This window comes from Propithecus coquereli, unplaced genomic scaffold, assembly GCF_000956105.1.
Source record: "Propithecus coquereli isolate 6110/MARCELLA unplaced genomic scaffold, Pcoq_1.0 Scaffold27, whole genome shotgun sequence".
Taxonomy (NCBI): Eukaryota; Metazoa; Chordata; class Mammalia; order Primates; family Indriidae; genus Propithecus; species Propithecus coquereli.
In genome coordinates this window covers 14,818,644-14,845,808 of record NW_012148285.1, presented here as the reverse complement: position 1 = coordinate 14,845,808, position 27,165 = coordinate 14,818,644, and the positions used below count along the sequence as shown (strand labels likewise).

Genomic DNA, 27,165 nt, shown 5'->3' with positions numbered 1-27,165 from the left:
TTTCTAAAGGAAAACACGCAGTATACCTGAAATCCTTATTGGAGCAATGCTGTCTGCAGACAGGCTCGTGATATTCTAACTCTTCAAATATAATTGGGCTGCAATTCGTGGAGGAGCCGTCGTGCGACTGGGAAGAGCCCAGGGGGCTTTGGCGGGCCTGACTGCTGGGTAAGAGACACACCAGCCGTCCATTTCCTTGTTCACGGATTGCGACTGTGTCCGTTAATTTATATAGATCTGACACGTTCAACTTGTGTCCAAATCTAAAAGAGAAGAGAGATGCTGACTTAGAATGTTTTTCTTTGATCATACAGCAATGCTTGTCCTGTTTACATAAAAGACAGTAACAGGAATGGTTCCTCTGTCTCTTCAAAAGTGAAACTAGACTAGTTCTACTATGAATTCATCTACTACTGAACCAGTGATGCTTGGTACTTTAAGTTAACTCTGGCACAATGCCCATTACAGTGATTGTATCATTGGGTAGCCACCCCCAACCCCTGCCCAGCTTCCGTAAGTGAGCTCACCTAATTGTTGGGGATGGAGAGCTGTCTGATATGATCTCTCTCCGTCTGGCTCCCCCTCACTTCCAATGCCCCCTGTATTCCCTCTCACCACCTCTGCTCTCCCCTCTCAGAAGTACAGGCCTTTCATTATCGTCCTCTCTCTTATACCCAACTGTGTGGTCCACACATCCTCTAGGACGCCTGACTTGTATCTTTCATACTCAGAACTTAAAGGCGCAGGCTCTGGAGATGGGCAGATTTGAGTTCGCACCCTGACTCAACTTTAACCTGTGTACAGACCTTAGTCAAGTTATACAACCCATCTGGGCCTCACTTTTTACGTCTGTAAAATGGGGTGATGATAACACTGACTGCACAGAGTTGACATGAAGATTACAACGTTTGATTCAGCGTGGACAGGGCTTGGCTCATAGGCTCAATGAACACGACCTGCTCTTCCCACTGCCTATCCACTGGTTCTTCCCCGTGCCCTGCACACACTCAGATTCCCTCTACCAAACCCAGTCCCTTATGCTCTCCGCCTGCTGTGTAGACGTACATCTCCCTTGTGCTCCCTCCCCTCTGATGAAAACAGCCGTCTCTCAGGAGCTGCTTCTGCTGTGTCACCACCCAGTCTCTCAGCCCCTTCCCCCCTGGATTTCCTCTACAGGACTCTGCAATGATGACCCTACAGTCACCAGCGGCCTCTACCTCACCCCCGAGCCCCACACCACCTCCTCAGGCCCCTGGGTTTGCCCATTCCTGACGTGCTCTCTCTCCACACATCCTCCTCCTAACACCTTTACCCCTGGGCTCTCGCCCGCTCCCCTGGCCCTGGTGGCATTCCATCCAGGTCTGCCCGCCTGTTTCTCCTCCCCACACCCCAACCTTATCTGATCCTAAGTCTTTCACGATCACCTTTAACCACATGTCTGCCATGTCCTCAGAAACGACTTCTCTCCCAAGGCAGCCTCCCAATGTGACTACTACTTGAATTCTCTACCCAGCTACTCCAATGGCCCCCAAAACTTATATGACCAAAACCAAGACCAAAAACTCACTGTACCTCCTGAGCACGCTTCATTTCCCTATTTCCATTTTACCTGTGCAACCATCCTCCTAGTCATCCAAGGTTCAGAATCAAACTGACCTCTACTCTTTACCTTGCCTGCTACATAAAACTTGTTACCCAGTCCTGTTTGAGTAGATATTTGAAATGTCTGTGGCATCTAGTTCCTTCTGTCCCAACAGTGTCTGCTCAGAACTGGGGCAATAATTTCCCTTCTTTGCCTTCTTCTTGTCCCTGTTGATTCCATCTCAGACACTACTGCCACCGGAAGAGCCTTCTTGAAGCGTGATTCCCATTGCCACACCTTTCTCCCCTCCCTCTGTTCCTCCAGTACTTCGGTGGCTCCCTATAATCCATGAATAATGCTCAAGCTCCTTGTTCTTCCCCTCCTCTGTATCCTGAAACCATCTTCTCTCCTCCCTGCTTCTCCTTTTCAATGACAGTTTTCTTCATTCTATAAAAGAGTTTGTAAGCATCCTCTCTTCCCCCTAGACATAAGCTCTTCAAGAACAAGGGCTATGACTTGCCCAACTTTGCGTTCTCTGCAGTGCCTCAGATTTTTGTTCCACTAATACTTGTTGAGCATCTACTACGTGCAGGGTGCCTGAGGATATGGTGTTAGGTCAGAGCCAATCCCTGTTGTCCTAGAGCTTATAGTCTAGTGCTTAAAAATGTTCACTCAATGAATACTAAAACTAATTGATTGGAGGTTAAAAAAAAGGTACAGCTCTGGGGACTGAACATCTAAATTTGTTAAAAATGAAAGAGGATTTTAAAATGTATATTAAACATAATTTTTTTTTTTGAGACAGGGTCTTGCTCTATCACCAAGGCTGAGTGCAGTGGTACAATCACAGCTTTACTGCAACCCTGAACTCCTGGGCTCAAGTGTCCTCCTGCCTCAGCCTCCCAAGTAACAGGGACTACAGGCATGCACCTCCAGGCCCAACTACTTTTTTCATTTTTTGTACAGACAGGGTCTTGCTGTGTTGCCCAAGCTGATCTTGATTCCTGGCCTCAAGTGATCTTCCTGCCTTGGCCTCCTAGAGTGTTAGGATTACAGGTGTGAGCCACCACACCCAGCCCAAATTGAAATCTGAACACCAGTGTCTTTGTCTCATTTCCCTTCCCAGGCTGGTAAAGAAGAGGTGCTATCATAGTTTTGTACATGTAAGACACCAATCAGCACTGACTGGATCAATGAACAAATAAATCTAACTTACTTTCTTTCATAGATATCTGTAAATTTGAAAAGAGGCAGACAACAGGCAGGAGCATCCTGAAGAATAGACATTGTTTCTGCACTGTAAGACAAAATTTTCATTAGAGAACAGACCATTTCTTCCACATTACAGATTGTATTTAAAGAAAAAAGAGTTCATAAAATATAATGTGTATGCAAAATAAATTTACTGGTTTCTGATACATCAGAATTTACTTTCCAGAAAACTTAAAAAAAAAAAAGATTTTGGGGACAAGTCAATGAAAGAATATTAAGTCACACACCAGGATTTTTATCAGATTCAATCACAGGGCTTTCCACACCTGTGCAGCAAAAAGACACTGTTACTTCAGAGCAAAAGGCAGAATAACATAAATATCTCCTGCCGTGTTGCAGTTTATATGTTAGACATATGTGATTTGAATTCTTGTAGCTGAGGATATACAAAGGCATATAATGTAACCTCAACTGTAGTTTAAAAAAAAACCAAAAGGCACCCAAAAACACTGAAAGAAGAAAAAACCCTACAAAACAACAAAAATAATACACCAAACTGTTCGGAGTGATTAACTCTGAGCCACTGAACTACGGATGTTTTTTTTTTCCCTGTTTCTTTTATGTTTCTGAACTTTTCAAATTTTCTTCAATAAGTATTATTTGTATTCTAAGAGAAAAAGTACTATTGAAGTTCAAGTTAGAGAAAAGATCCTTAATCATCCAAACAGACATCCAGGAATGGCTCCTGTTTTATTAGCTCCCCCCAAAACAGGGAGAGCCAAAGCAGCAGCAAATCTCATTATGAAAAAAATCATCACCAGATTCCTAAGACTGACAGTCTCAATGTGAACTTATGAGGCTGGGTTTCTACTTGACATTAGGGATATATCTCCAAGTTCAGAACTTGGAGCTTTGTAGGTCTATCCTTTATAGACAAATCCACGTTGTACTAAGATCTGAAGGTAATATTTTAGACTCTTCAGGCTTGTAAACTTTTATTGTAGAGGTCTACTATTTTTAGACCTGTTCTGGACATGTGGTGCACTATTTTACTCCCAAGTGCCTATCAAGTTAAGCTGTACTTCACCCTTGATTAATGACTTGTATAAGAGTCAAATGGCTTATTTCTAACTCTATCAATTGAGAAGCATTAATGCAAATGTAATCATCACAAGAGGGTTGGGAATGTGATAAAATCCATTTTTATTATTCCTAAAATTGTTTATGGGTCAAAAGTTATCTATTGAAAGAAATACATTCTTTGTTTCTCACCTCAGTAAAGACAGTGATTTATTAGCAGCTCCTGTGGCAAGTGAGACCAGGATCTTCTTGCTGCCAATTTTGTATCTGTGGAGGCTGTTCACTGCACCGATTGCTTCTTGTAAGTTTTCCATCTGAACAACAGCTTTGAGCTGATAATCGGTATGGGGGCTGAGCTCAACATTCTTCACCTACAATAGTAAAAAGGCAAACAGAACACTTTGTCTACCCAGAACCTTGTCATCTTAAAACCGAAAGTGAATCATTAAGGAACATGCTTGTGGACTTAAGTGCTTCCATGAGAGAACCTGTCCGAACTCTGCACTTCTGCTGACCAGAACGTAAGTAAGCGAGCATGGGGTGACCTTCAGAGATGTGACACTGGCCTGGTCTGTCTGCCTGTGTGGCACACAGAGCTCTCAAAGGCAGACTGAGAGGCCAACACATGGGAGGAGTTTTGGGGGGTCTTCTCCAGACTCTGCAAAAACCCAGGACATAGCCATTTTAAGAATCTGTAAAAGGCGTATTTTAAGTAAACTGCACCTAAAAACTAAGTCAAATATAATAAGAAAAAAACGAAAACAGCCAACATTATTTTAGAATCCTACTTGTGTATTTCAGCAGGTAGAGCTAACTAAAACCCATTACGTTTTATTTACCAAAGTGTCATTTAAATCCCTGCCTATGACAAGTGCTTCTCACTGCTACATTTCTTGCTCCATGGGGCTATATTCTAAAAGCTGATGTACACCACCACTCCAAGCAGAATAGGGAAAAGGAAGGAGCTCAAACCTGTTCAGTCACACTTATATACTGGCTGTGGTTATGTGTGTCAAAATAAGTTCTCTTGACTTGAAATTCCGGGAAAGAGTAAAACTAAAGCAACATCAAGAGGGAAAAGGTTACCTTGCCATGTCTGGAAAATGCTTCCTGCAAGAGCTGCTGCAGCTCCTTCCGGGATAATCTGTAGTCTAGGTTGCTGACCTGGACGTCAGCACCATTTGCAAATGGGTCTGGAGAGTCAGCTCCACTGCTCGAATTTGCAACGTTGAAAGCAAGCGGGGATGCTCTGTTTAAAAGGTTTGGAGACATGCTCCTGCTTAAAACACACATATTGAGATTATTTTTAAAAACCTTTTCTGTGTATTCAGGTTTTATCATTTAGGCTTTGTTTGCAACTATATATAGAAACAGCTTTCTCACAACACGACCAAACCAAACATTTCATTTTCAAATGTATTTTTAATCTTACACATATACTGATTTTAGATTTAACTGTCAAAAGTACTATCAATCGAACCCTTATTAACCAACAAATTATTTAATATGAAATATTTTTTCACTGGATTATTGAAAGCTAAAGGCAAAAATTACAGGCAGCCTTGATGAATTAACTTTCTGCTTTGGGCATTTATTCTTAGAAAATTAGCCTGAGATACCAATTTAAGTCATTTAATAACCTTCCCTGTGGCTCTAAAAAAGTTAATATTCTTGTTCACATGTTGCAGTCCTTCTACATACAAGTAAACATTAATGTGAATTTTTAGATATAACTTTACAAGTCCACAGGCACTTTCTATAGTGACTCTTCGCCAATACAACAGAACAAATGCAGTGCCAGAAGGAGCCCACGGGAATGCAACATGGCCTTATGGCTCCTTTATCTCCTAAGCCTCAAGAATTACTTGGTGTGAGTTTAGAAAGCTTAAATAACGTAAAGTGAGAGATAATTACAGTGGTTTACAGAGACCTTTACTTCTCAAACAACTTCCCGTAAAGTACCATAGTAATAAGACTAGCCAACGCATGCCTAGTTTGGGGTTTTCCCCCAATACGAGGAATGCAAGGACATCTTAACATGCCTTTCAGCACTGGCCAGGGACTCCAGGTCAGCCTTGTGTCCTCTGCTTACCCAGACTTCCACATGGAAAAGGGAGAGATGTGAGAAGCTTTGCTCTTAAATGTTAGCCACGATTACTTGGGGAAAGAGGGACTGGCAGAGCAGGGATGGAAGACTCACTTTGTGCATTTCTGTGTTTTTTGAAACATACTATATTTCATAACCCATCCCATTGTATACAACCACTTCCATGGGTCAGGAAGCTGGACTTACCTTGAAGACCAAGACTGAGAGGTGAGCAGAGGACCAACTTGCCTCGATGCAATCAACTTGCTAAAAGCAGATGGGTAACTCACTTGGAATACAGTCTCCTCTTTATCTTTTTTCTCTACAGGAGAACTTGTAACACTTCGGGTACTGAGGTTCTCTTTTCTAACAGAAGGGGAAGATTGAAGGGAAAAGGTCATATGTCTTCCATCACATTAAAGAAGCAACTACGAGAAAGAGTAATTCAACATACTTTTGATTGGTTTTGTAAACTGATTCTTCCATCCCGGAGCTTTTAGACGTCAGCACTGCAGCACTTGAGTTACTGGGAGGAGGTACCAGCCTCACGTTACCCTGCTGGTGCTCACTGTTTCTATTACCAGTTTTTGACTCCATGCGGCACAGCTCCTTGAAAGACACAAGTGCAGTGGGGTTTAAAATTTAATTACCTAAGATGTGTTAGATCCTGTATGAAAACAATTGACTTTCGGTGTCAATAAAAAAAGGACACACCAAAAGCAAGCAGGCACCCGAAACACAGACACAAAGAAACCAAACCTACCATAAACTTCAGAAAGCAAGAGGTATCAAAATTACCTGTAAACTTTTAACATTTGTATTTTTTGTAGCAGATCCAGAATTTGCCTGTGACCCTTTTCCAGGCGTGGCTTTGGCACTGGAAGATTGTTCACTTGCATCTTTGATGAGGCATAATTTTGGATTCTTAAGTTTTTTGGGAGACTTCACTTTTTCAGCAATTGCACTTGAACTCTTTGTTTCACAGAGTTCTCTATTTTTCGGAGTAAATGACACAATGATCCTATTACCAAAGACGTCTTCATTTTCCATGCGCTTCTGAGCCCGTTCTGCACTGTCTTGGTTTATGAAGCGGAGAATTGCACTGCAGCCTGTGATACTCAGCACTTTCCCACCGCAATTATCGGACAGGCGTCTGAGCCTGTTGCTGATGCTCTTGCCATCTTTATTTGCTGGTAGGTTATAAACATAGAGCAGAGTGTGGCACTGCTAATACAGAGGGAAAAAGTATTACATTAGGTTAACTCTCAAGGACACGCATTCAATTTCCAACTAAGAAGAACAATGAGTGACCTCCAAACTTCAGCTAATAACTTTGGAGGGAGATGATAGTGATTTAGATGGGAGAAGGTGAACTTGTTTAGAGTTGATAGGTAACTGTTGTTTTAAAGAAGATGCTAGGCACAGAAGTCTGCATATTATATGATTCCATTTCTATAAAACATCCAGAAAAGATAAATCTGAAGACAAATGTCCAGAAAATATGAGTGGCTGCCTGGGGGTGGGAATGGGAATTATCCCCAACTGGCATAAGGGATCTTACTGAGGTGATAAAAATATTCTAAAACTGGTTGTGTAATTCAGTAAATTGACAAAAATCATTGAATTGTGCACTTAAAAGAGGTAAATTTTATGCTATGTAAATCATATCTCAATAAACCTGTTTTCTAAAAGTCTATTTTATTTATTTAGCAAGGCTGTTGACATATTCATGTCTTTTATAAAGTTATGAGCCTTTTCAGCTACAACTGCAGGTTGTCAGTCATTAGCCTGGAAGTTCTGTTTGGCAGTAGGTGGTCATAACCCTTCCAAGGTGAATTGAAACTTATATATCAAGAAGCAGAACCATTAGGGTACCAAGAGAAAACTTTAAATAATTATAGAAAGGATTAAATTCAAAAGCCATAAAAGAAATCACTAAAAATGGGCAAAGGATGTGAACAACTTACAAAGAAATATCAAGAGCCAACGACAACAGTAATAAAAGGATATTCTATACCTTGCTAATGATTAATAAAAAGGCCAATTATAAGCAGATATCATTTTTCACTTATCAGACTGGCAAATATTTAAAACAGACACTCTCATTTATTGTTGAGAAGCGTGTAAATTAGTACCACCTGCCCAGAGGACAACTCGGATCTTGCTAATAAAATTCTGACCCAGAACTTTCACACCTTGGAACTTACCCTACAGAATATTAGCCAGGGAGCCCAGAGAAGACATAGGTTCCCTTGAAGGAAGATGGTGAAAAACTGGGTAAAAACAAAATGTCCAGTAATAGGCAGACTGGTTACATAAGTTAAAAACCAGCCAAGTAAGTACTTTTCAAACCAACATTCTGGTTTTTAAAATGTGGTAGATTTATAGTTATATTGACATGAAAAGACACACAAGCTATGACATTGTTAACTTAAAAAAAAAAAAAAAGCCACAGAACACTATATATGTGACACAGTTTTTTAAAAAATTTATTACATTTTTGAAATTTGGAGAACAAGATCAAATTGTTAACAGTGGTTACTCCTGGAGGGGAGGATTATGGGGTTTTCACTTTCCACATTTCTGAATATTATTATTTGTTTTTATAATGAACACGTTACTTTTCTAAACAGAGGCTTTTCTTTTTATTTGAGGGAAGCTGACCACTCATCAACAAAATCTGCACTTTTCCTATGACACCTGGGACTCAAAACCCAGGCAGTACTAATACATGTTTAATTTATTAAAATTAAATGGACTAAAAAGAAATGTATCTTAACTTATCTCTCTAGTGGATGAGGAAAAAACATCTGTTAAGACTGAATGTCTTGAATAATCAATCTTTTTTTAATCATGAGGAGTAAGGATCTCCAAAGAGGGCAAGTTCTCACCTAAAATACTATATTTGACTTAAAAGCCTTCAAAGTTAGAAAAGTGAGTGTCAAACAAAAGCAGAAGGAATTGCTAATGAGCTGCTTACTCTTTCCATGAGCTGACTTCTTCCTCCCTTAAATGAGGATGTTATGTGAGATCATTTCTAAGGTACGTGTCTAACTCTAAAGTTATTCAATGTTGGCCAGGTGTGGTGGCTCACGCCTGTAATCCTAGCACTCGGGAAGGCCAAGGCGGGAGGATTGTTTGAGCTCAGGAGTTCGAAACCAGCCTGACCAAGAGCGAGACCCCCGTCTCTACTAAAAATAGAAAGAAATTAGCTGGACAACTAAAAATATATACATAAAAAATTAGCTGGGCATGGTGGCGCATGCCTGTAGTCCCAGCTACTTGGGAGGCTGAGGCAGGAGGATTGCTTGAGCCCAGGAGTTTGAGGTTGCTGTGAGGTAGGCTGACGCCACGGCACTCTAACCAGGGCAACGGAGTGAGACTTTGTCTCAAAAAATAAATAAATAAATAAAGTTATTAAATGTTAAAATTGCATTTGTTGTATAGGATTGCCCACTGTCCTGGATCATCCACACGATCACTCCTCTCCATTATTATTATTTCTTTAAGAGTTACACATACATTCTCCAAACAGCTTAAACACAGCTCAACACTACAGTAAACTTCCTTATCCCAATTCAAGTCTATCAGAAACGCTGTCCTCCTGGAAATACACTCAGTCTCTCCTAGCACGTGGCTTAAACAGGCTACACGTGTAGCAGTAACCGCCACTCCTAATTGTGTCCAGGCACAACATGGATTGCACTATAGAAAGCATAGCCTCAGAGGCCTGTTGGAGCTTAAGGATTAAATGCCTAAAAAATGCACAATTACTCTGTTTATCCGGTGCCAACTACACAAGTATATGCAAACCCTCACTATATTCTCTACCCTTGATACTTAGAAGCAAAAAGAGTAATGACCTTATTCCCTTATTTCCATCGACTTGACAGAAAACACTACGGAGACACCGGCAACAGGCTGTTGGTAAGGTAAATCTACAATTCCCTGTGATATTTTCAAAAAAATAAAAGCAAAATTCACACATATCAATTCTCTGTATATTTGTAAGAGAAGAACTGAAGGTGGCCATGATCTGACCAGCTTCTTACAAAGAACAGCCTTGTCTGGGCATGCCGACCCCCTCATGAAGGGCTATCTTTCAGCCTCCATAATCTAATATTGGAAAATGGCAAAAATAATGCAAACCCACTTACTGGCATTTTTAGTGGTAACCTTGGGGGCAGGTCGGAAATGAACTCTTCAAATCTGATCAGCTCGTTAGCATGATGCAGCAGTGCTTCGGAGGCCTGGTTTTTATGGACCAAAATTATGTGGAAACCATGCCTGTGTCTCAGGTCACTAAGTTCCAATGCAAAATTGACATCAGCTGAAATAAAAGGTACAGCCCAACCCCATCCCCAAACATTAGAAACACTTGACAGACAGACAACTCTACTGACACCCACTTAGAAAAAAGGCTGGACTATATTCAAAGTCGCTTCCCCCCTTCTTAGAACAGGAGCACATTTCATTCAGAAGAATTAATATGGTAAGATAATTTCACCACACACCTATAGTGAGTTCCAAGACACGTGTTACTTCTAGCATTAAAATGGAGCAATTATTATTATGTTGGGGAGACTCATTTGAAAATTACTCATCTTAGACTTTCAAAATTTGTAATATTAGGCCCAGTATAAAAAAATAAAAAATCACATTTTCTTTAATAAACCTGGCCCCACGAGAGCTCAAGTTCCAAGGAGAAAATACAGAAAATCCTATAGACCCAATTTTTTTTCTAAGCAGTTCTCAACAATAAGCATAAACATGTCTTATGTATTTCAGCCTCTTTGGAGGTACATTTTACTTTCACATGTTTCTGCTTCTGTGATAATTCTCACACAGTGAGTTTAGCTGGAATTAGCAAATGTTTCCACACTTACTTGACACAAGAACCACAGTGGCTGGAGCAGTGTGCGTATTTGCAAACCTTCGGAGACTCTGTCGGAGTTTGTCATCGGCAGCATTCTTCGCAGTAGCATTGATGTGAGCAACAGTTACCTGCATTAATTTATAAGGACGAATGAGCATGAGCTGGGGTTAAAAAATTGCTACACACTCTGCCCAATTCTAATTCTTAGAATTAATACGTAATCCTAGAGAAAAAAAACCTCTTTTTATCATTATTATGAGGAATGGAAAAAAATTGCAACCAGATCTCAATAATTTCAAAATTGACTCTCCATATGAATTAACTGGGTCTGTTATTACCCTGGCTCTTATCTCTAATCTTCTGTTTTTGTATTTTTATCTCCTTTTCAGAAAATAAGTAGGAGAAAGGAAATGAAATTTGAAGTTGTTAAATTTGCTCTAGTAGCTTTTGCCAACAATTTGGAGGTGGCAGAGATTAGATAAATGAAGGTAAGATTTATGTCATTTGTCTATTCTACTCATTGCCTATGGCTTTTAGGATCAGGAGTTAGGTAGTAAAGAGAGGAGGAGTATGCCCCTAAGGGAGCTAAAATGTGTTTATTCTGGTTAAAACTATCAGGCTTACATATAAGCCTCCAAAGCAAGGAAAGTTTTATTTGGACAGGTGCCTTAGGCACCTGCAATACACAATAGGATTTATTAAGTTTTTGTAAAGAACATAAATATATGATTTTAGACAGCAATATGGAATATCAACAGAATTAATTGTCTGAGAGTCAAAAGACCTGGCTGCTAGTTCCAGCTTAAGAGCACAGACTTTGGGGGCCAGACAACCTAGATTTAAATCCTAGCTCTTCTAGTGGCCATGTGATCTTAATGAAGTTGCTTCACTTCTCAGGGCCTTACTTTCATTTGTAAATTACAAATAATAAATCCTACATGCCTATTTCACAGAATAGTTACCAAAATCAAAAGGAAACAATACATATGTAACCATTACACCAGAATAGCACTAAAGTAAAAGTAGCATTATTGAAAGATCAAACATGATTAAATAATTTCTTGTACTTTTGAAATGATCTTTTCCTAATTTTATTTCAAAACTTAGCACAATATCATTAAACAAATTTTGAATCAGAATTCTTAAAAAGAAACACGTTTATTCTTCTACCATAGATTAAAATTCTTTCTTTAAAAGAAAACTTTTTTTCACCTGGCAATTATTCAGTTCTTGAATAACTTCCTTGTTTTCTTTACTGATGTCACACACACAGATGAATTCTGCTTCTCTGTGGCCTTTAAAAAACTTCTCACGGATTCTCTGTACAACAGCAGTAGCTGAGCGGCCAGAGGGAACGGAGCAGTTTTCAATATCCCAAAAAACTCCAATGGGGGGTAAGTTTTCTAGCACCTGTCCGGCTACTGCAACTTCTGGTGACCCTTAAGAAATGTTAACACTTTCAATTACATGCAGTGAAAAAGAAAGGCCAAATTAAAATAGTAGGTAGCTACTATCATTCTTAGTGGCAGAAAAATTAAATGATTGATGCTAAGTTTTAAGGATACCAACCTCACTGGTTGAAAGCAACCAAGCTGCCAAAGTATCAAGTTGCCAATGTATCACTCTAAGAGATTATTCTTGTTTTGTAGGAGAGCACAAATCTAAAAGTCAAGTGACTTTAAACCCACCATAAACCCATCTCAAAGCATGAGCCATTCTCATGGTGAGCGGTGATGTTTCTCGGAACACTAACGTGTAACTGATTGGATACTGCAGCTCCAGAGACCTGATCTTCATGCTTAGCTCATGCTTATCTACCTACTCAGCATGGAAGAACAAAGAAGAGTTGACAAAGGGTGAAGCTGTCACTATTGTTGATTTCAAATTATTTTAAACACTGAATTAACATCTGGATTTAACATTTTATTTTTTTGAGACAGAGTCTCGCTCTGTTGCCCAGGCCGGAGTGCAGTGGTGTCACCACAGCTCACTGCAACCTCAAACTCCTGAGCTCAAGTGATCCTCCTGCCTCAGCCTCCCAAGTAGCTGGGACTACAGGCATGTGCCATCATGCTTGGCTAATTTTTCTATTTTCTCTAGAGACTGCAGTCTCACTCTTGCTTAGGCTGGTCTAACTCCTGACCTCACTTGATTCTCCGGCCTTGGCCTCCCAGAGTGCTAGGATTACAGGTGTGAGTCACCTCCTCCGGCCCAGATTTAACATTTTAAAAATGTTTTCAAAAGAGAAAATATCACTACCTACTTTTTGGGGAAATGTTTTTAACTGAGAACTCTTAGGTTTTCAAATACTGTTCTAAATTAACCATTACTAAATTGTTCTACATACTAAATACTTCCAGGGAGAATACAATCAACAGACGTGATTACAAACCTAAGTTGACACCATGTCTACTCCAGCACTTTATTTCTCCTAATATAGTAGCCACTTTCCTGTACATAGCTTCTGATCTCAAATAGCCTCAGCCCAACATAAAGGGCAAATGACTTCCTGGTCTACAATAAAAAGATTTTTACTAAGAGATGGAAATGGGGACTCACATACACAGTAGCTTTAGAACCACAAGGAATCTTTTAAAGGTGATTAAATGCAATGTAGCAGATATTGAAAACTACTTAAATATACACATTTTATGCCATACTGTCATTTACCAAATTTCGAAGCAGCTTTGCCTAGACTGGTCGCCAATAACAACGTGGTCTCCTTCCCTGTTCCTTTGGTTCCACAGCCATTACACAGAGGGATAGCAAGAGGTGCAGGTTGAGTATTTGGAGGTGGTATATTTGGCCAGACTTTAGCAGCATCAATTATACTATTTCTTGCCGGCTGTTTTAAAATTTTTTTAAAAAAGGAGGAGGTTTCAGATACATCATTTCAGAACCTAGAGTTATGTACAACAACCGAAAACACATTGTGTTTCACCTTTCTACCTAACCTCTGATAAAATGTATTTTCAAATAATCTTTCCCAGAACCATTAGCTATGAGTTCATAAACTCATTTCCAGAAGACTTGAAATGATCAGGAAAGATATTCACAGGATCAGACCTTTACATTCTGGGGCACGTGTCTGCTACAATGAAGACCTCACACACATTTTACATAAAGGGGAGTAAAGTCTTCACTTGAATACCAGTGTGACTGGCCAAGTTTCAAGTTCCCCATATTATAAAAAGACAACATGCAGTTACCTAAATTACGTGAAAAGGCCCACGTATGAGTTGAGTCTGAGTTATAAGAAATCAATTGTGCTGTAGCCTTTAAAGACAGAATGTGGAGGCTTTGCCAAACTAGGTTCACATGCAGGAAATAGATTTATTGCAACAAGAGGCTCTAAAAGCATAAACTACACAAATAATGACTCTGTACTTTTTTGAATGGTCTCCCATTTTACCCTTTGCTTCTTTCAGGACCAGCAGAAGTTATGCTGACGGGGAGAGATCTACACCACGGAAGATTCTTCAATCCCATGCACAGTAAAGGCATTTAAAGATAAATCCACCTCCAAAAAAAGTCATTCCTCAATCCTTAGCTGCACCCAACATAACAAATAAAAAGATACAAACCTTGTTTAGACAGTCTTCGCAGTAAAGTGAGCCCTTTAAACAAACCGGAGGTACCACATTAAGGTGCAAAGAGTTGGTGCACAAGTGAGGCGTGAGCTCCGACTGTGAAATGTGCTCTTCCAAATGCCCTGGAGCCCCACTTGTGAAATCGGAACAGGGGAAATAGCCAGCGGAGGTGCAGCCCTGGAGAGTCGGAAACTGATGCAGTTTGTGCACGTTACTATGACATGATTGAAAATGGAGTTTTCCACAGCAGGGCAGGTGTTTGCAGGAAGATAGATTACTCTCTAGACACATGCTGGGAAAGTCACTTGCAATGCCTGCCAAATTGTTCCTAGCTGAGGCATTCTGGGGTGAAGATGCAGACTGGAAAGCAAACCCTGATCCTACCTGACACGTGATTGTCCTGGTGCTTTGCGAGTCTAACAGTGAGCCCGTGTGAATCAAGCTACCAGTACCGCCGCTACCACCACCGCCACCACCAAAATGCATTGGCGAAGTGGAGGGTTCGTTAGGGCAATGAGCACAGCAGCTTACTTTGGGGACAGTTGAAAGCTGTATTTTAGGTTGCTGAAGAGAATGAATATCAGGAAGTGGGACTGCTGGAAAAAGTTTAGAGCCAGCATGAAGGGGAGATGGTATATCCTTTAATTCCACAGCAACTTTCTTGTTCTCCATGTACTCTTTCTGAGAAAAGAAAATCAGAACATAAGTTAATTTTATGAGGCTAGTGATTTTTTGGTTACTCATATCCCACTGCTTTAAAAAACAGAAATAGCGTTTAATTCTGCTTACATCACCAATCACAACCAAACTGGAATTGCAGCTAGCTAAAACCAGAGGCATTCTTAAGCAAGGTCTGCAGAAGTAAACACTGAAACACAAAACTAAAATTAAGGTTATGTTCTTCCTGAATCTTAAGAGACTGGGGTGGGGGTGGGGGTGGGGGTCTGTTTACATCTTCAGTAAGCCACTATGCCTCAGTGACTTTGCTTCAGTAACTTCCCCTTGCCTCACAGGATCTTCTGAAGACAAAATAGGTGGTATGAAGACAACAGCCAAAAACAGCATTCAATAAAGATGGCTTACAAGCAAAGTGATTTGAGTAAAATACTTAATAGCTCCCATAGTCACTCCATAAGGGGTTTTAGTAAGCAGAAGAATAAGATTCCAAACACGTGGATGAGATCAGCCATCTACCCAAAGGGTCCACCCATGTTGCTGATGACATTTAACAAATCCTAGGATATCACAACTTAATGCCATAATGGCAACAATTATATTGTAGCCAGTGAAAAGAATTAGAGTATCTCGGTACAAAATGTAAGACAAATAGTTTGGCATACGACTCCAACATAGACACAGGAGGCCAGTATATTACAAAGGTTATAAGCATAGCATTAGTGTCAGAGACCTGGATTTGGATCTGATACTCAATAGTTGTAAGACCTATGTTTCAGTTTCCTCATCTATAAATTGGGAACAATAGAATGCACCTCTTAGAGTTATTAGAAGGATAAAATGAGATAAAAGCACATAAAAAGCACTTAGCACAGAACTTGGCCACTGAAAGGGGATCTAACTAATCAATAGCCTTTATGGGCAGACTGCAAGAACCATTAAGATGAAGAGGATGCCCTAATAGACAACTGAAACATGCTCATCCTTTAGAGTTTAGAAGGGCACATCAGACTGCTACAACATCACTCCTTTTGCTGTGATTCTACACTCACCTGGGAGCAAGCACATGTTTACCTGGGAAAAATCTGGATTTTCAGTTAGACTTTTCCTAAAAGGAAGTTAACAGCAATACGCTGACCAGCCAATGAGTAGTGTGTTCTGCCCTCTTGGTAATTGCAGTTCGGAGTGGAAATCAATACACAGGCATTCTGATTTATACAGATCAGGCTCTTATGGGCAGAGTTATCGTGACTTGGGCCCCTGAACCTACTCCACTTTGTATACCACTGACAAAATCGAGTTTTGGGATCTGTAAAGTTGAGAGTGCAATTCTGAATTGTGTGACTCCATTGAGGTCTAGATACACTGTCCCATTCCGGGATCTGCTGGAGATGCCAGCTCTCACTGTCAACTGTCCCTAAAGTAAAATATTACTGAAAAGACCCAAATTACTTGATGCCTTACAACAAAGACAACTATATTGTAAAAACCTAGAGAAGACAGAGAATTAGTTTTTAAAAAGTTATTAATATCTTTATATAAAATTATAGTAAAGTCTCATTTGAATCCCAAGTACAATAGAAAAAAAGAAATAGAAAGGTGGTAACAAGAGTACATGAAATGAATCAGAAAATGTCAAAATCACAATGAAAAGATAAATGAGAAGTTAGAAATATATTTAAATACTCAAGAGAAATCTTATACAAAAATAAATAAAAGGCTATCAATAAGCTCTTGTCAGTCTTCCCTAGATTATAAGACTCAAAACTCAGAAGGCTTCAGTAAAATAAAATTTATTTTGTGTTTCCTCTGATTTTACTGCACAATGTGAATTTTTTAATCTTTGGAATCTGTGACTTTAATGAGAAACAAATCTTTCCAAAATTTTAACATTAAATATTTAAAGTATCTACTGTTATTCAGAGTGGAATACAGGAGTTAAAAAATTATGCTCTCATCAAGGGCAAGAATCATAATAATGTGCTACAAGGGGCAATACAAGTAGAATATACAGGAAAACTTAGCACAGTCTCCAGGAAGAGAGACCATGTCCCAGACTAAATGGACCTCTCACCTATGTGCATAAGTAATTTGCTATGTCCTTAGTCTTGCATATAGTTACCGTTTGGGGACTATGTGGCAACGTCTGCTCAGGACGAGAAAAACAATTAGAGAATTTCCAAAGCCATCGCTCAGCATCATTATCTTGTTGAAGCCATCCAATTCTACTGCAGGAGTTCTCAGTTCCGTTTCCTTCCATCATACAGCCATACAAAGTGATTCAACATTCTTTCATCTTTCTTTTCTTTCATACTTCCACCCTGTTAAGAACGAGTAAGATTTCAATGTTATTTTTTTGCATAAGCACAACTTTTATAATATATTAAAATGTGAGAATGCAACTATATTTATAGTGCAATGGATCCAACAATTCAAAACTTAATGAACAAAAGAAGAATATGAGAGCATATTATAGGTTACCAAAATTTGGTAAACTCAGTTGACTCTGTTTATGCATAAAACCTAATTCTATCAATCTGACTTTTAAAAAAAAATCTGCAATCTGGCCAGGCGCGGTGGCTCACACCTGTAATCCTAGCACTCTGGGAGGCCGAGGCAGGAGGATTGCTTGAGCTCAGGAGTTCCAGACCAGCCTGAGCAACAGTGAGACCCCATCTCTACTAAAAGTAGAAAGAAATTAGCCAAACAACTAAAAATAGAAAAAATTAGCTGGGCATGGTGGCGCGTGCCTGTAGTGCCAGCTACCCGGGAGGCTGAGGCAGGAGGATCGCTTGAGCCCAGGAGTTTGAGGTTGCTGTGAGCTAGGCTGACGCCACAGCACTCTAGCCCAGGCATGAAAGTGAGACTCTGTCTCCAAACAAAAATCTATAATCTGCCATTCCTTGTGTTCCATATCTCTTCAAATAAAAATGAACTCTGGATAAAGACCTATTTCTTTTCTATACACAGGCATGCTTGAGAGAAGTAGCCAAGTCTTGGACACCTGCATATCCCTGAGTGAGACTTCACCTCCTCATTGCCTGGAGTCAACCTCCTCGGGCCCTAAGTAGACTACTTCTATAATTTTTCTTAATTCTTCTCCACTATCTCTCCCTAAAGACTCTTAGGAGAGTCAAAAAGTTAACAGAATCTTGAGAGCATCTAATCTTAGTATTGTAAAAGAACAACCATCATATCCTCATTACAAATTATGTAAGATTTTAAAATCGATTTAAGAGCAGTCTCTCCCACTGTGTCTTTGATCTGAGCACGGAAGGTTAGAATTAAGTGGCCTCTGTGGGCTTTGAATTTGATTCTTCTACAGAACAAATTGAACCAATTTCTTAGTTGATTTATAATGAAAGTACAATCTGATATACCACCAAAAATCTAACAATTAGAGAAATCTCAAGTCACAGATGTGCTCTCTCTCCTTCAGTGCAACAACATTTACAACTCTTAAACAGTACAGTAAAATCAAATCGTTCACACCCATTGGGTGTGGAGGCAGTTGGCTGATAGAGAAGACAAATGAACTTCATTTCCAAGGCGTGGCCACAACATCCCATCTTACCTACAGTGGTCATTTTAAAGTGATTATTTGCATTACCTCTCAGAAACTTCATCTAGGCATATAGGAAAAACTTTTTTAGTTATATGTCTGATAAGATGCTCCTTTCAAGAGATTTTAATATCTACATGGCAGGGAGAGGGGCGAGCTCATTATATGCGTACTATATCTAAGGTACAGGAGACGTGATCACATAGAGCAGAGGTAAACTATGGCCTACCAGCCAAAACTGGCCCACAGCCTGTATTTAAATGGCCTGTGAACTAAGAATGTATTGTACATTTTTTCTTTTTTTTTTTCCTGAGACAGGCTCTTGCTCTGTTGCTCAGGCTAGAGTGCAGTGACATGATCATAGCTCACTGCAACCTTTAACTCCTGGGCTCAAGCAAGCAATCCTCTTTCCTCAGCCTACCAAGTAGTTGGGACTACAGGTGTGTGCCATCACGTCCGACTAATTTTTGTATTTCTTGTAGAGACAGTCTCACTATGTTGCTCAGGCTGGTCTCGAACTCCTGGGCTCAAGCCAGTCTCCCACCTCAGCCTCTCAAATTCTTGGGATTACAGGCATGAGGCATCATGCTCTGCCCATTTTTTAATTCTTGAAAAAAAATCAAAAGAATAACATTTTGTGATATACAATATTATATGAAATTCAAATTTATGTGTCCATAAATAAAGTTTTATTGGGACACAGCCACATCCATTTATTTAAATACTATCTATGGTTACTTTTGCACTACAATTGCAGAGTGGTCTTTGCAACAGAGACTGTATAGCCCACAAAGCCTAAACTATTTATTATCTGGCCCTTTTGTCAGAGCTACAAAAGTTCATAAGTTTCTGTTTCCTCCTCTGTAAAATGTGCTCCCCTTTGTACATCACTGCATTACTGAGACCAAAAAAATTCCATAAATGGATCCCAGTATTTTCACCATTGCATCTCTTATGCCAAGCACAGGGCCTGCTACACAGTAGTTACAAAGTAAATATTTGTTGAATGAGGGAATTACTCAATAAAGCACACCATTTACCTACTACACACTGTTGGGAGTGGTTACTATCAGGGAGTGGTTAATGCAGAGAGAGAATTAAATAACATCCCAATAGTAAGTTATGATACTTGTTTTTCCCTATTATATACAGGTCTTATGTTCCCCAACAAGCTCCACTCTAAATCATATGAGTCTGTGGTATTTATAGTGTACACAATTTTAACATGCTCTCTCAAACCTCTTCAAAGCCAAATTCTGAAAGTGAGCTGACATTTATAGTATAATATAATTCACAAAGCATTTTCATTTAACATTCAGCAAATATTTACTTAGTATCTACTATGTAGCAGGCCTGTGGTTGGTATAAGGGACACATGAAAAAAACTGAGACAACGGAACACATTAATGTAATTTTTTTTCTCAATAATTTAGTGAGGGAGACACGGGAAAAAATTAGTCACATTTTGCAGAGGGGGAAACAGAAGCTTGATGAAGTTTTGTAGCTAGACTGAGATCACACAATCAGAAGGGGGCAAAATGAGACTTGTTCACCCCTTCCCACCACACCAAGGTGCCTACAATATTACTCAATACAAGCAATTAAAAGTAGAAACTTGTTAGTGACCCACACCGTGGAATTTTCCCAAATATTCCTGGGAATGCCACTAAGCAATTTAAATAGCAAAAGCAGGTTCTGTTTTATTTCAGTGAGTGTCTCCTTCTGCCACTATCTCTTGGAATCTTTCAATAATCCAGATAGTGGTTCAAAGTACAGACTTTGACATCAGACTGTGTATTAGTCCCCAATTCTACTACTTCCTATTTGTGCAGCTTTGGACAACGCACAAACTCTCTGAATCTCAGATGGCATCTCTAAAATGGGTGTAACATAACAGTAATCCCTCACCGGGCTGTTGTTTAGATTATATGAGATAATCCATGTAGAATATTTAGCAAATGGCCTTTCCATAGCACCCAATCTGATCCTCGACCTCACACCATCCCATCCCATTATCTTTCTCCCCCACAGCTCCTCTATCTAAGAGGATCTTTTTTATTTGCTTACTATTTTATTATCTTTCTGCCTTACCAGCATATAAACTCCATGACACCAGGCGTGGTAGCTCACGTCTGTAATCCTAGCACTCTGGGAGGCTGAGGCGGGAGGATCACTTGAGCTCAGAAGTTCCAGACCAGCCTGAGCAAGAGTGAAACCCATCTCTACTAAAACCCACTCTACTAAAAACAGAAAAAAAAAAATTAGCTGGGCTTGGTGGCACGTGCCTGTAGTCCCAAGATACTTGGGAGGCTGAGGCAGGAGGATCACTTGAGCCTGAGAGTTCGAGGTTGCTGTGAGCTAGGCTGACTCCACAGCACTCGAGCCTGGGCAACAGAGCGAGACTCTGTCTCAAAAAAATAAAAATAAACTCCATGACAGCAGGGACTGTTTTGTTATTCACTATTGTATCTCCTGCACTTAGCACAGTGCCTGGCACATATCAGTAAATAATTTTTGAACGAATAAAGTGTTCAACAAATGTCTAGGAAGACCGTTTAGGTTTCAATTTCCCTGTATGAGAAGCAGACTATTTACCGCTCAAAATGCTGTTAAGTCTAAAACATACAAATGTAACCTGTATCTTGGTAAGCTCTCAATAATACCAGAAAGCTATACGGGAAACTCTAAAAGGTGTCATCATGAGGTCGCATTACAATTAGCAACCAAAGTGGCTGAAGCCCTAAGGCAGCTCAACACTGTCACTCAAGCCTGAGGATACACCGTAGGTGCTGCTAAAGACCAAGGAGAATGCAAAACGCTCGGGGGCTGAGGGGAGGTGCAAAAACACCCGCCCCTTTCTTTCTCTCTTAACCTTACGATTGTGCACACTGCCCTGGAAAGGTTGCTCCCCACTCCTGGAGGGCCCCATGGAGAGCAGACAGGTGAGGGCAGGAAGCCAAATACCCCCAAAGGGGAACAGCGGCGCAACAGTGACAGCAGTGAACGGACCTGAAAAGGACACAAGCCAACTCTTCTGTGGGGGCCCGACTGGCGGGTCACAATTCTTCCCCTTGGAGTAACCAATCTGTTCTCCCTCCAACCCCAGCAATAGGCGGAGGAAGGGGGGGCACTGTCCCCTCCGTCCAGCTCCGGTGGCCCCGGAGCAGCAGGGCCATTCCGGGTCTAGTCCCAGCGCTGACAGCAAACTCACCTCAGCCGTCCGCTCCACCTCCGCTCACATTCCGGCCCTGCCGCTTTCCCCCCGCCCCCCAGGCCCTTTGTTTTGATTCCCGACTCCGCAGCTCCCGCCGCCGCCGCCAAGCGCACCCTCCACTTCCGCTTCCGCACCGCACCGCCCCTGTCGCAAAACCGACGCCCTTCTGGGCTCTTGCCCCGCCCCTTCCTCGCCCCGCCCCCGCCGCCGGGTCCTCCCCGCGCGGGGCAGGCTGGGAACCCGGGGGGGGCGGGGCCTCGCGGCCCTGCAGCCTCGTCAGGCTCAGTCCCCTCCCGATAAACCCCTAAATAGGGAGTTCCCCGGGGGGTGAGCCTGGCTTTTTTGGCGAAAACCCCCAGTTTAAAGAGGCCTTCCTCCTGGCTTAACGTTGTGGAGTCGAAAGGAACCTCAAAACGGACAATGAGGGAGCTTGTGAGGTGAACCCGAGGAAAAACCTGCCAACCGGGATTTAATGCAGTTCAGCTCTTTGAGGGAAGGCGATTTAAACGAATTTCAATGAAAAACCCAATCGTTTCGGCTTTTTTTCCCTCGCTCTTTTCTCGTCATGTGATGGTCCTACTTTCAAAAAAATTAAATGGCACATATTCCACAGCATCCTTAATCTAGTGCAACCTAGTGGCAAGTGGAGAAAAAAGTAACTGCCAACTGGGCTTCCTGCGAGGTCCCTTGGGCTTCTCGCAAAGTTGAGACCCAGCTGGCAAAAATAAAGTGTGTGCAAAGAAAGATTAAACTGGATATGCCACCAACAATCAAGAGATCTTTGGTGATTTTAGTAAGAAAATGTTATTTTTTTAAAGCCCTGGGCCAGAGCTCATTACAAATGAATACAAGTTTTCCAGAGAGAGGTTGGGCCAGCAAAAAGGAGACCTTACAGTTGCAAAAGCTTTTATGAAACCAATGACCCTGTGTTTTAGGTGGCTAGAGATACGCCATTTGTTTTGCTTTTTTAAAATAGTGCCTCACAATTTTTTCCCTGAAATAAAAAAAAGAATTTTTTTTCGACTCAGAAAGCAAAATGATTTCTGAAACTGCCAGCTGCTGTTTTCTGTTACAAATTAGGAGAAAAACAAAGCACATGTCATCTAAATCTAGACAGTTTAGGATGTGCTATCTGAATACTACTTAAAATATTTTTTAAAGTTTGCCAAGAAACAAATTAACTTTGCAAAAGAATCAGTAGAAATTGCTAAACGAGAACATTTTCCCCAAAAAACCTCCACTATGAGTTGATTTCATTAGGCAATCTGCACGAAGCAGGGATTAACACATCCCTGTAGACGTCCTTGTAGACATGTGTTGTGGAGGGCAAGATCAAACATGTAGCTGAAGAATCCTTTGTGCCGGTATTTAATTTTCCAGAAGGCAGATGACAAGTATACATTATCTGCCTGCTTAGGTATTTATTATTGCTGAATAAATCTTCATTGTGTCTGTGTGGGTAGCATTTTTCAAGTGGGAATTAGATGAAAAACAACGCTGTTTCTAATTTTTTTTTCAAAGTACCAAACAAATATGCTACTCTTTATAGGTGGGCTTTTTCCCTCCTCCTTTTTATTCCAGTTGAGTATTTCTGAACACCAACCATATTAACTCAAAATACAAAAAAAGGAAACTAAGTGTGGATTTTAATTGTTTTAAAGAAGTTTTTAGCCACAAAACATAAAAGAGCAGACACATTTTGTTTAACTTTGCTTGGCATTCTTTCAAGTGCAGAGCTGTGGCTTGTCTCAACAGGTAAATGCAATGATTAAAAAAGAACCAGTTATACTAAGTGGAAGTCTAATAAAAGTCTGAATTACAAATACTTTTAAAAGAAATGCAATTTTAGGCTGGGCACGGTGGCTCTCACCTGTAATCCTAGCACTCTGGGAGGCCGAGGTGGGATTTCTTGAACTCAGGAGTTTGAGACCAGCCTGAGCAAGAGAGAGACCCCATCTCTACTAAAAATAGAGAAAAATTAGCCCGGGCGTGGTGGCACATGCCTGTAGTCCCAGCTATTTGGGAGGTTGAGGCAGGAGGATCATTTGAGCCCAGGTGTTTGAGGTTGCTGTGAGCTAGGCTGACGCTATGGCACTCTAGCCTGGGCAACAGAGTGAGACTGTGTCTCATAAAAAAAAAAAAATGCAATTTTATTGCTTTCTATTCTAAACTAGCCTGAGCAAAGTACACCAACCCTTAGAAGGAGACAATTATGAATCAAAATACAATTTGATATTTGTGAAAGAGTGCTTAAATTTTCTCTTAAGAAGATATATTTTCTTAAGTACTATAGCCTCTGTTAATTTTATTCCTATGTCCTTGCCGGGAATACTCCTTTATCAGAGAGTATAAGGAACTTTCAGTTTTTTCTTTGTCCAAATTGTAATCTTCATATTTATGAAACCAGAGTGAAGATTTATTTTTGTGCTATTTAAGTAGCTGCTTTACATTTGATTCAGCTTAACTAAGCAACCTGCTACTACAAGAGTTTCTCCCCAGAAATTTCTCTTCTGCCTATGTCAGGTTTAGTGTTTTGAATTAACAAATTATGATGGAAGGACCTAATGAAGAGAAATCGAGCTCTTCCCAAAGATACAAGGAAAACAAATTGAATAAAAAGAAAGGAAAACATTTTAAAGTTCACCAAAATTTCTTTACATTTCAAAGGTTTTACCCAATGACAAACCCATTTCCCTAAACTTTTGTTCCTGACAAAGTGGTGAGGGTCAAATAAAATTCTGAGGGTGAAAGCATCTGGCCAAGTAAAGCAGGATGCAAATGATTTATCAGTGCTTGGGACCAGAATGGAAGTTTCCTGAAAGACATTTTGGTACTTTCCTTAACCCTGTTGACGTAGGTGGTGGGGTTTTGTATCTCAGCTTTTTTGGAAATTAGCAAGGAGTCGAAACAAAGTAAAATTAGAGAAAGACTATTCTAACCATAACAGGGAGGCTATGAGTGGCGTGGAAGGCTTTCAGAGTAGCTAAGACCTCTTCACCTGTAGCTTAATGCTGACGAATGCAGGTGTAGGAGCCAGCTTTTAAGTCTGATTTGTTATTTACTAATTTTAAGACCTGGAGCAACGCATTTAACTTCCTAAACTTTTGTTTTCTCATCTTTAAAATGGGTACAATAAAAGTGATTTCCTGTGGTTCTCATCGTCTAGGGGCTCAGCTTCATGGTAACCTCCTTAAGAGTGGCTTTCTTTGGCCATTCTATCTGAGGTGACCCCGCCCCAGCTCCTTTCCACCACATGAACTTGCTGTATTCATAGCATTTAACATCTGAAATTATTGTATTTTTTATTTTCCTGAAGTGCGTGGCCCGCTAAACCCAAGCCCGTTTCCTGGATGTCCAGGGAAGCCCCTGCAGGACCTCCAAGGCCGGCCGGCCCGCCGGCCCCCGCCCAGCAGCCGGAACCTCCCAGGCCAGCCCCAGCCCGGAACCACAGCCGCGTGGCCGCGCCGCGCCCGGCCTGGGAAAAAAGTTTCCAAACGACGCTGCTCGGCGCTGATTGGCCGAGGCCGACGCGGTCCCGTGGCGCGGCAGCCAATGGGCGTTGCCGGCCGCGAGCTGGGGCGCGGGCGGGGGCCGGACGGCCGGGGCAGCGCCGCCGCCTCGTCCTCGCCGCCCGAGCCGGGTAAGTGCGGGACTGCGCCGGGCCGGGGACCGTCGCAGCCGCCGGGAGACTCCTCTGCCTCGCCCCGGCGCCCGCCCTCACTCACGGGATCCCGGGCCACCGCCTTGCAGCGCCCCTGGCTTGCGCGTCGCTGCCCGGCCGCCCGAACTCCGCCAGTCTCGCGGCGCTGGACTCGAAAATCCCGCTTCCCTGGAGCTCCTTTCTAACTTTGCGCCTTTCCACCCTTGCGTCCCTCGCGCCGGCTTCTCGCCCGTGCCAACTTTGTTCCTCTTCCTGCGCTCGCCTCTCTCCCAGCTCGCCGCCCCTCCGCCCTGCTGGACGTCCTCGGGCGTTCTGCCTTCTCGTCCCCAAACCCCGCAGCCGGGCTCCGTCCTCTTCCTCCTCCTCATTCCCTCCCTCCCCTAACGCCCCTCGTTTCTTCCCTCGCTCTCTTTTCTGCTCTTCCATCCCGCCACCCCTCTTTCCCCTGCACCTCCTCCCCTCGTCGCCCCCTCGTCGCCCTCATTCCTTCGCCTCCAGCGCTGCCCCCGCCTGCACGCCCACTTCCCCACCCCGCGGGCCGCTTTCCAAAAACCTCTCCCTCCCTTCGCGAACGTGTTTGGAGCTGTCTCCTCGCCGCTTTTCTCACATCTCTGCTGCAGGACGGGTCAGATTTCTCCTGACAGCATTTTGGGGGAAGGACTGGATAAAGGATGAAAACGCTTATTCTACAGCTTGAATGTTGGCTGAGCTCACCTGCCTCTCTGAGGTCATGGGAAATACCGCCATCATCTTGACCCCGCTTTTTTGGGAAGCCACTTTATCTTCTCCGAGTCATCTCAAGTTCTCTGCCTCCTGGGGGCCTGAGCTTCCCTGATTTCTTTGTCCGGGGTTGGTACCAGGTTGTGCCTCTTTCTTTCTACTTTTAGCCCGAGGCCGCTTTTAACTTCCTTTCTAAAGAAAAGGCTTTTCTGCGCGTGCTGGGCTGAGGTTTGTCATTTCTGTGCTAGTTTTGTTTTCAGTGTATTGTAGGATAAGATGGCATTTTAGGACATGGGTAGGGTGCTTTGAAGAGTAATTGGATCCCAGCTCCTCCCAGCGCCTGTTGTTACCTGACCACCTATGCCTCCATCACCATGGGTATTTGACCAGTTCTGAAACTTAAGGCTTTTTCTCTTATTGTGTCTTTTGTGTAGGATTAGAGGCAGGTTATCTATGCCCCTGAAGTTTCAGGGGCCTCTGATTCGTATATTTTATCCCATTTTGGATAATAGTTTCTTGGCTTATTCGGTTAGGGTGTTATTTTTGTTTCCAAAGTGTGTTCTTTTGCCTTGAAATGTGTGAACTCAGAGAGGTTACACTACATTTCTACGAAAGATAATTTCCTAATGTGAGCGTGCCTGTGTGCAGAAAGTTTGTGCCTGCAGCTGGTACGATGGGTGTAGGTGCTTTTTTGGTCTGCTTCTCCCAACAGTGCCTAGCACTTAGTAGGTGTTCAAGAAATGTTTGAAAAGGGATGGAGGAGGGAGAGGGAAACCATGGTAGGAAAAACTCTTTCCCTGGCATCTAGGTTCAGTAGAATAAAGTTATTCTGAAACAATAGCTATTTTATTTTTTGTCCAAGTTTAAGCTTTTTAAAATTTGAAAACAACTTATGCTTACTGTAAAA

At 41.6% G+C, this 27,165-nt stretch overlaps 2 protein-coding genes across 2 annotated transcripts in view; one reads left to right on the top strand and one right to left on the bottom strand.

Moving 5' to 3' along the window:
• The window catches only part of KIAA0430 (KIAA0430 ortholog), a 42,013-nt gene extending 19,992 nt beyond the window's left edge, over positions 1-22,021 (bottom strand). Inside the window, exons 1-14 of the mRNA XM_012647721.1 lie at positions 21,875-22,021; positions 17,224-17,422; positions 14,421-15,107; positions 13,507-13,681; positions 12,049-12,275; positions 10,847-10,964; positions 10,118-10,290; positions 6,759-7,187; positions 6,415-6,569; positions 6,168-6,326; positions 4,961-5,150; positions 4,067-4,245; positions 2,799-2,879; positions 27-263 (exon numbers count right to left, since the gene is read on the bottom strand). Of these exons, the coding sequence (XP_012503175.1) occupies positions 27-263; positions 2,799-2,879; positions 4,067-4,245; positions 4,961-5,150; positions 6,168-6,326; positions 6,415-6,569; positions 6,759-7,187; positions 10,118-10,290; positions 10,847-10,964; positions 12,049-12,275; positions 13,507-13,681; positions 14,421-15,107; positions 17,224-17,364 (2,951 nt within the window). The 5' untranslated portion in view covers positions 17,365-17,422; positions 21,875-22,021. The remainder of the gene's footprint in view (positions 1-26; positions 264-2,798; positions 2,880-4,066; positions 4,246-4,960; positions 5,151-6,167; positions 6,327-6,414; positions 6,570-6,758; positions 7,188-10,117; positions 10,291-10,846; positions 10,965-12,048; positions 12,276-13,506; positions 13,682-14,420; positions 15,108-17,223; positions 17,423-21,874) is intronic.
• Positions 22,022-25,429: 3,408 nt separating this feature from the next.
• The window catches only part of NDE1 (nudE neurodevelopment protein 1), a 32,737-nt gene continuing 31,001 nt past the window's right edge, over positions 25,430-27,165 (top strand). Inside the window, exon 1 of the mRNA XM_012647560.1 lies at positions 25,430-25,521. Within this exon, the coding sequence (XP_012503014.1) occupies positions 25,430-25,521 (92 nt within the window). The remainder of the gene's footprint in view (positions 25,522-27,165) is intronic.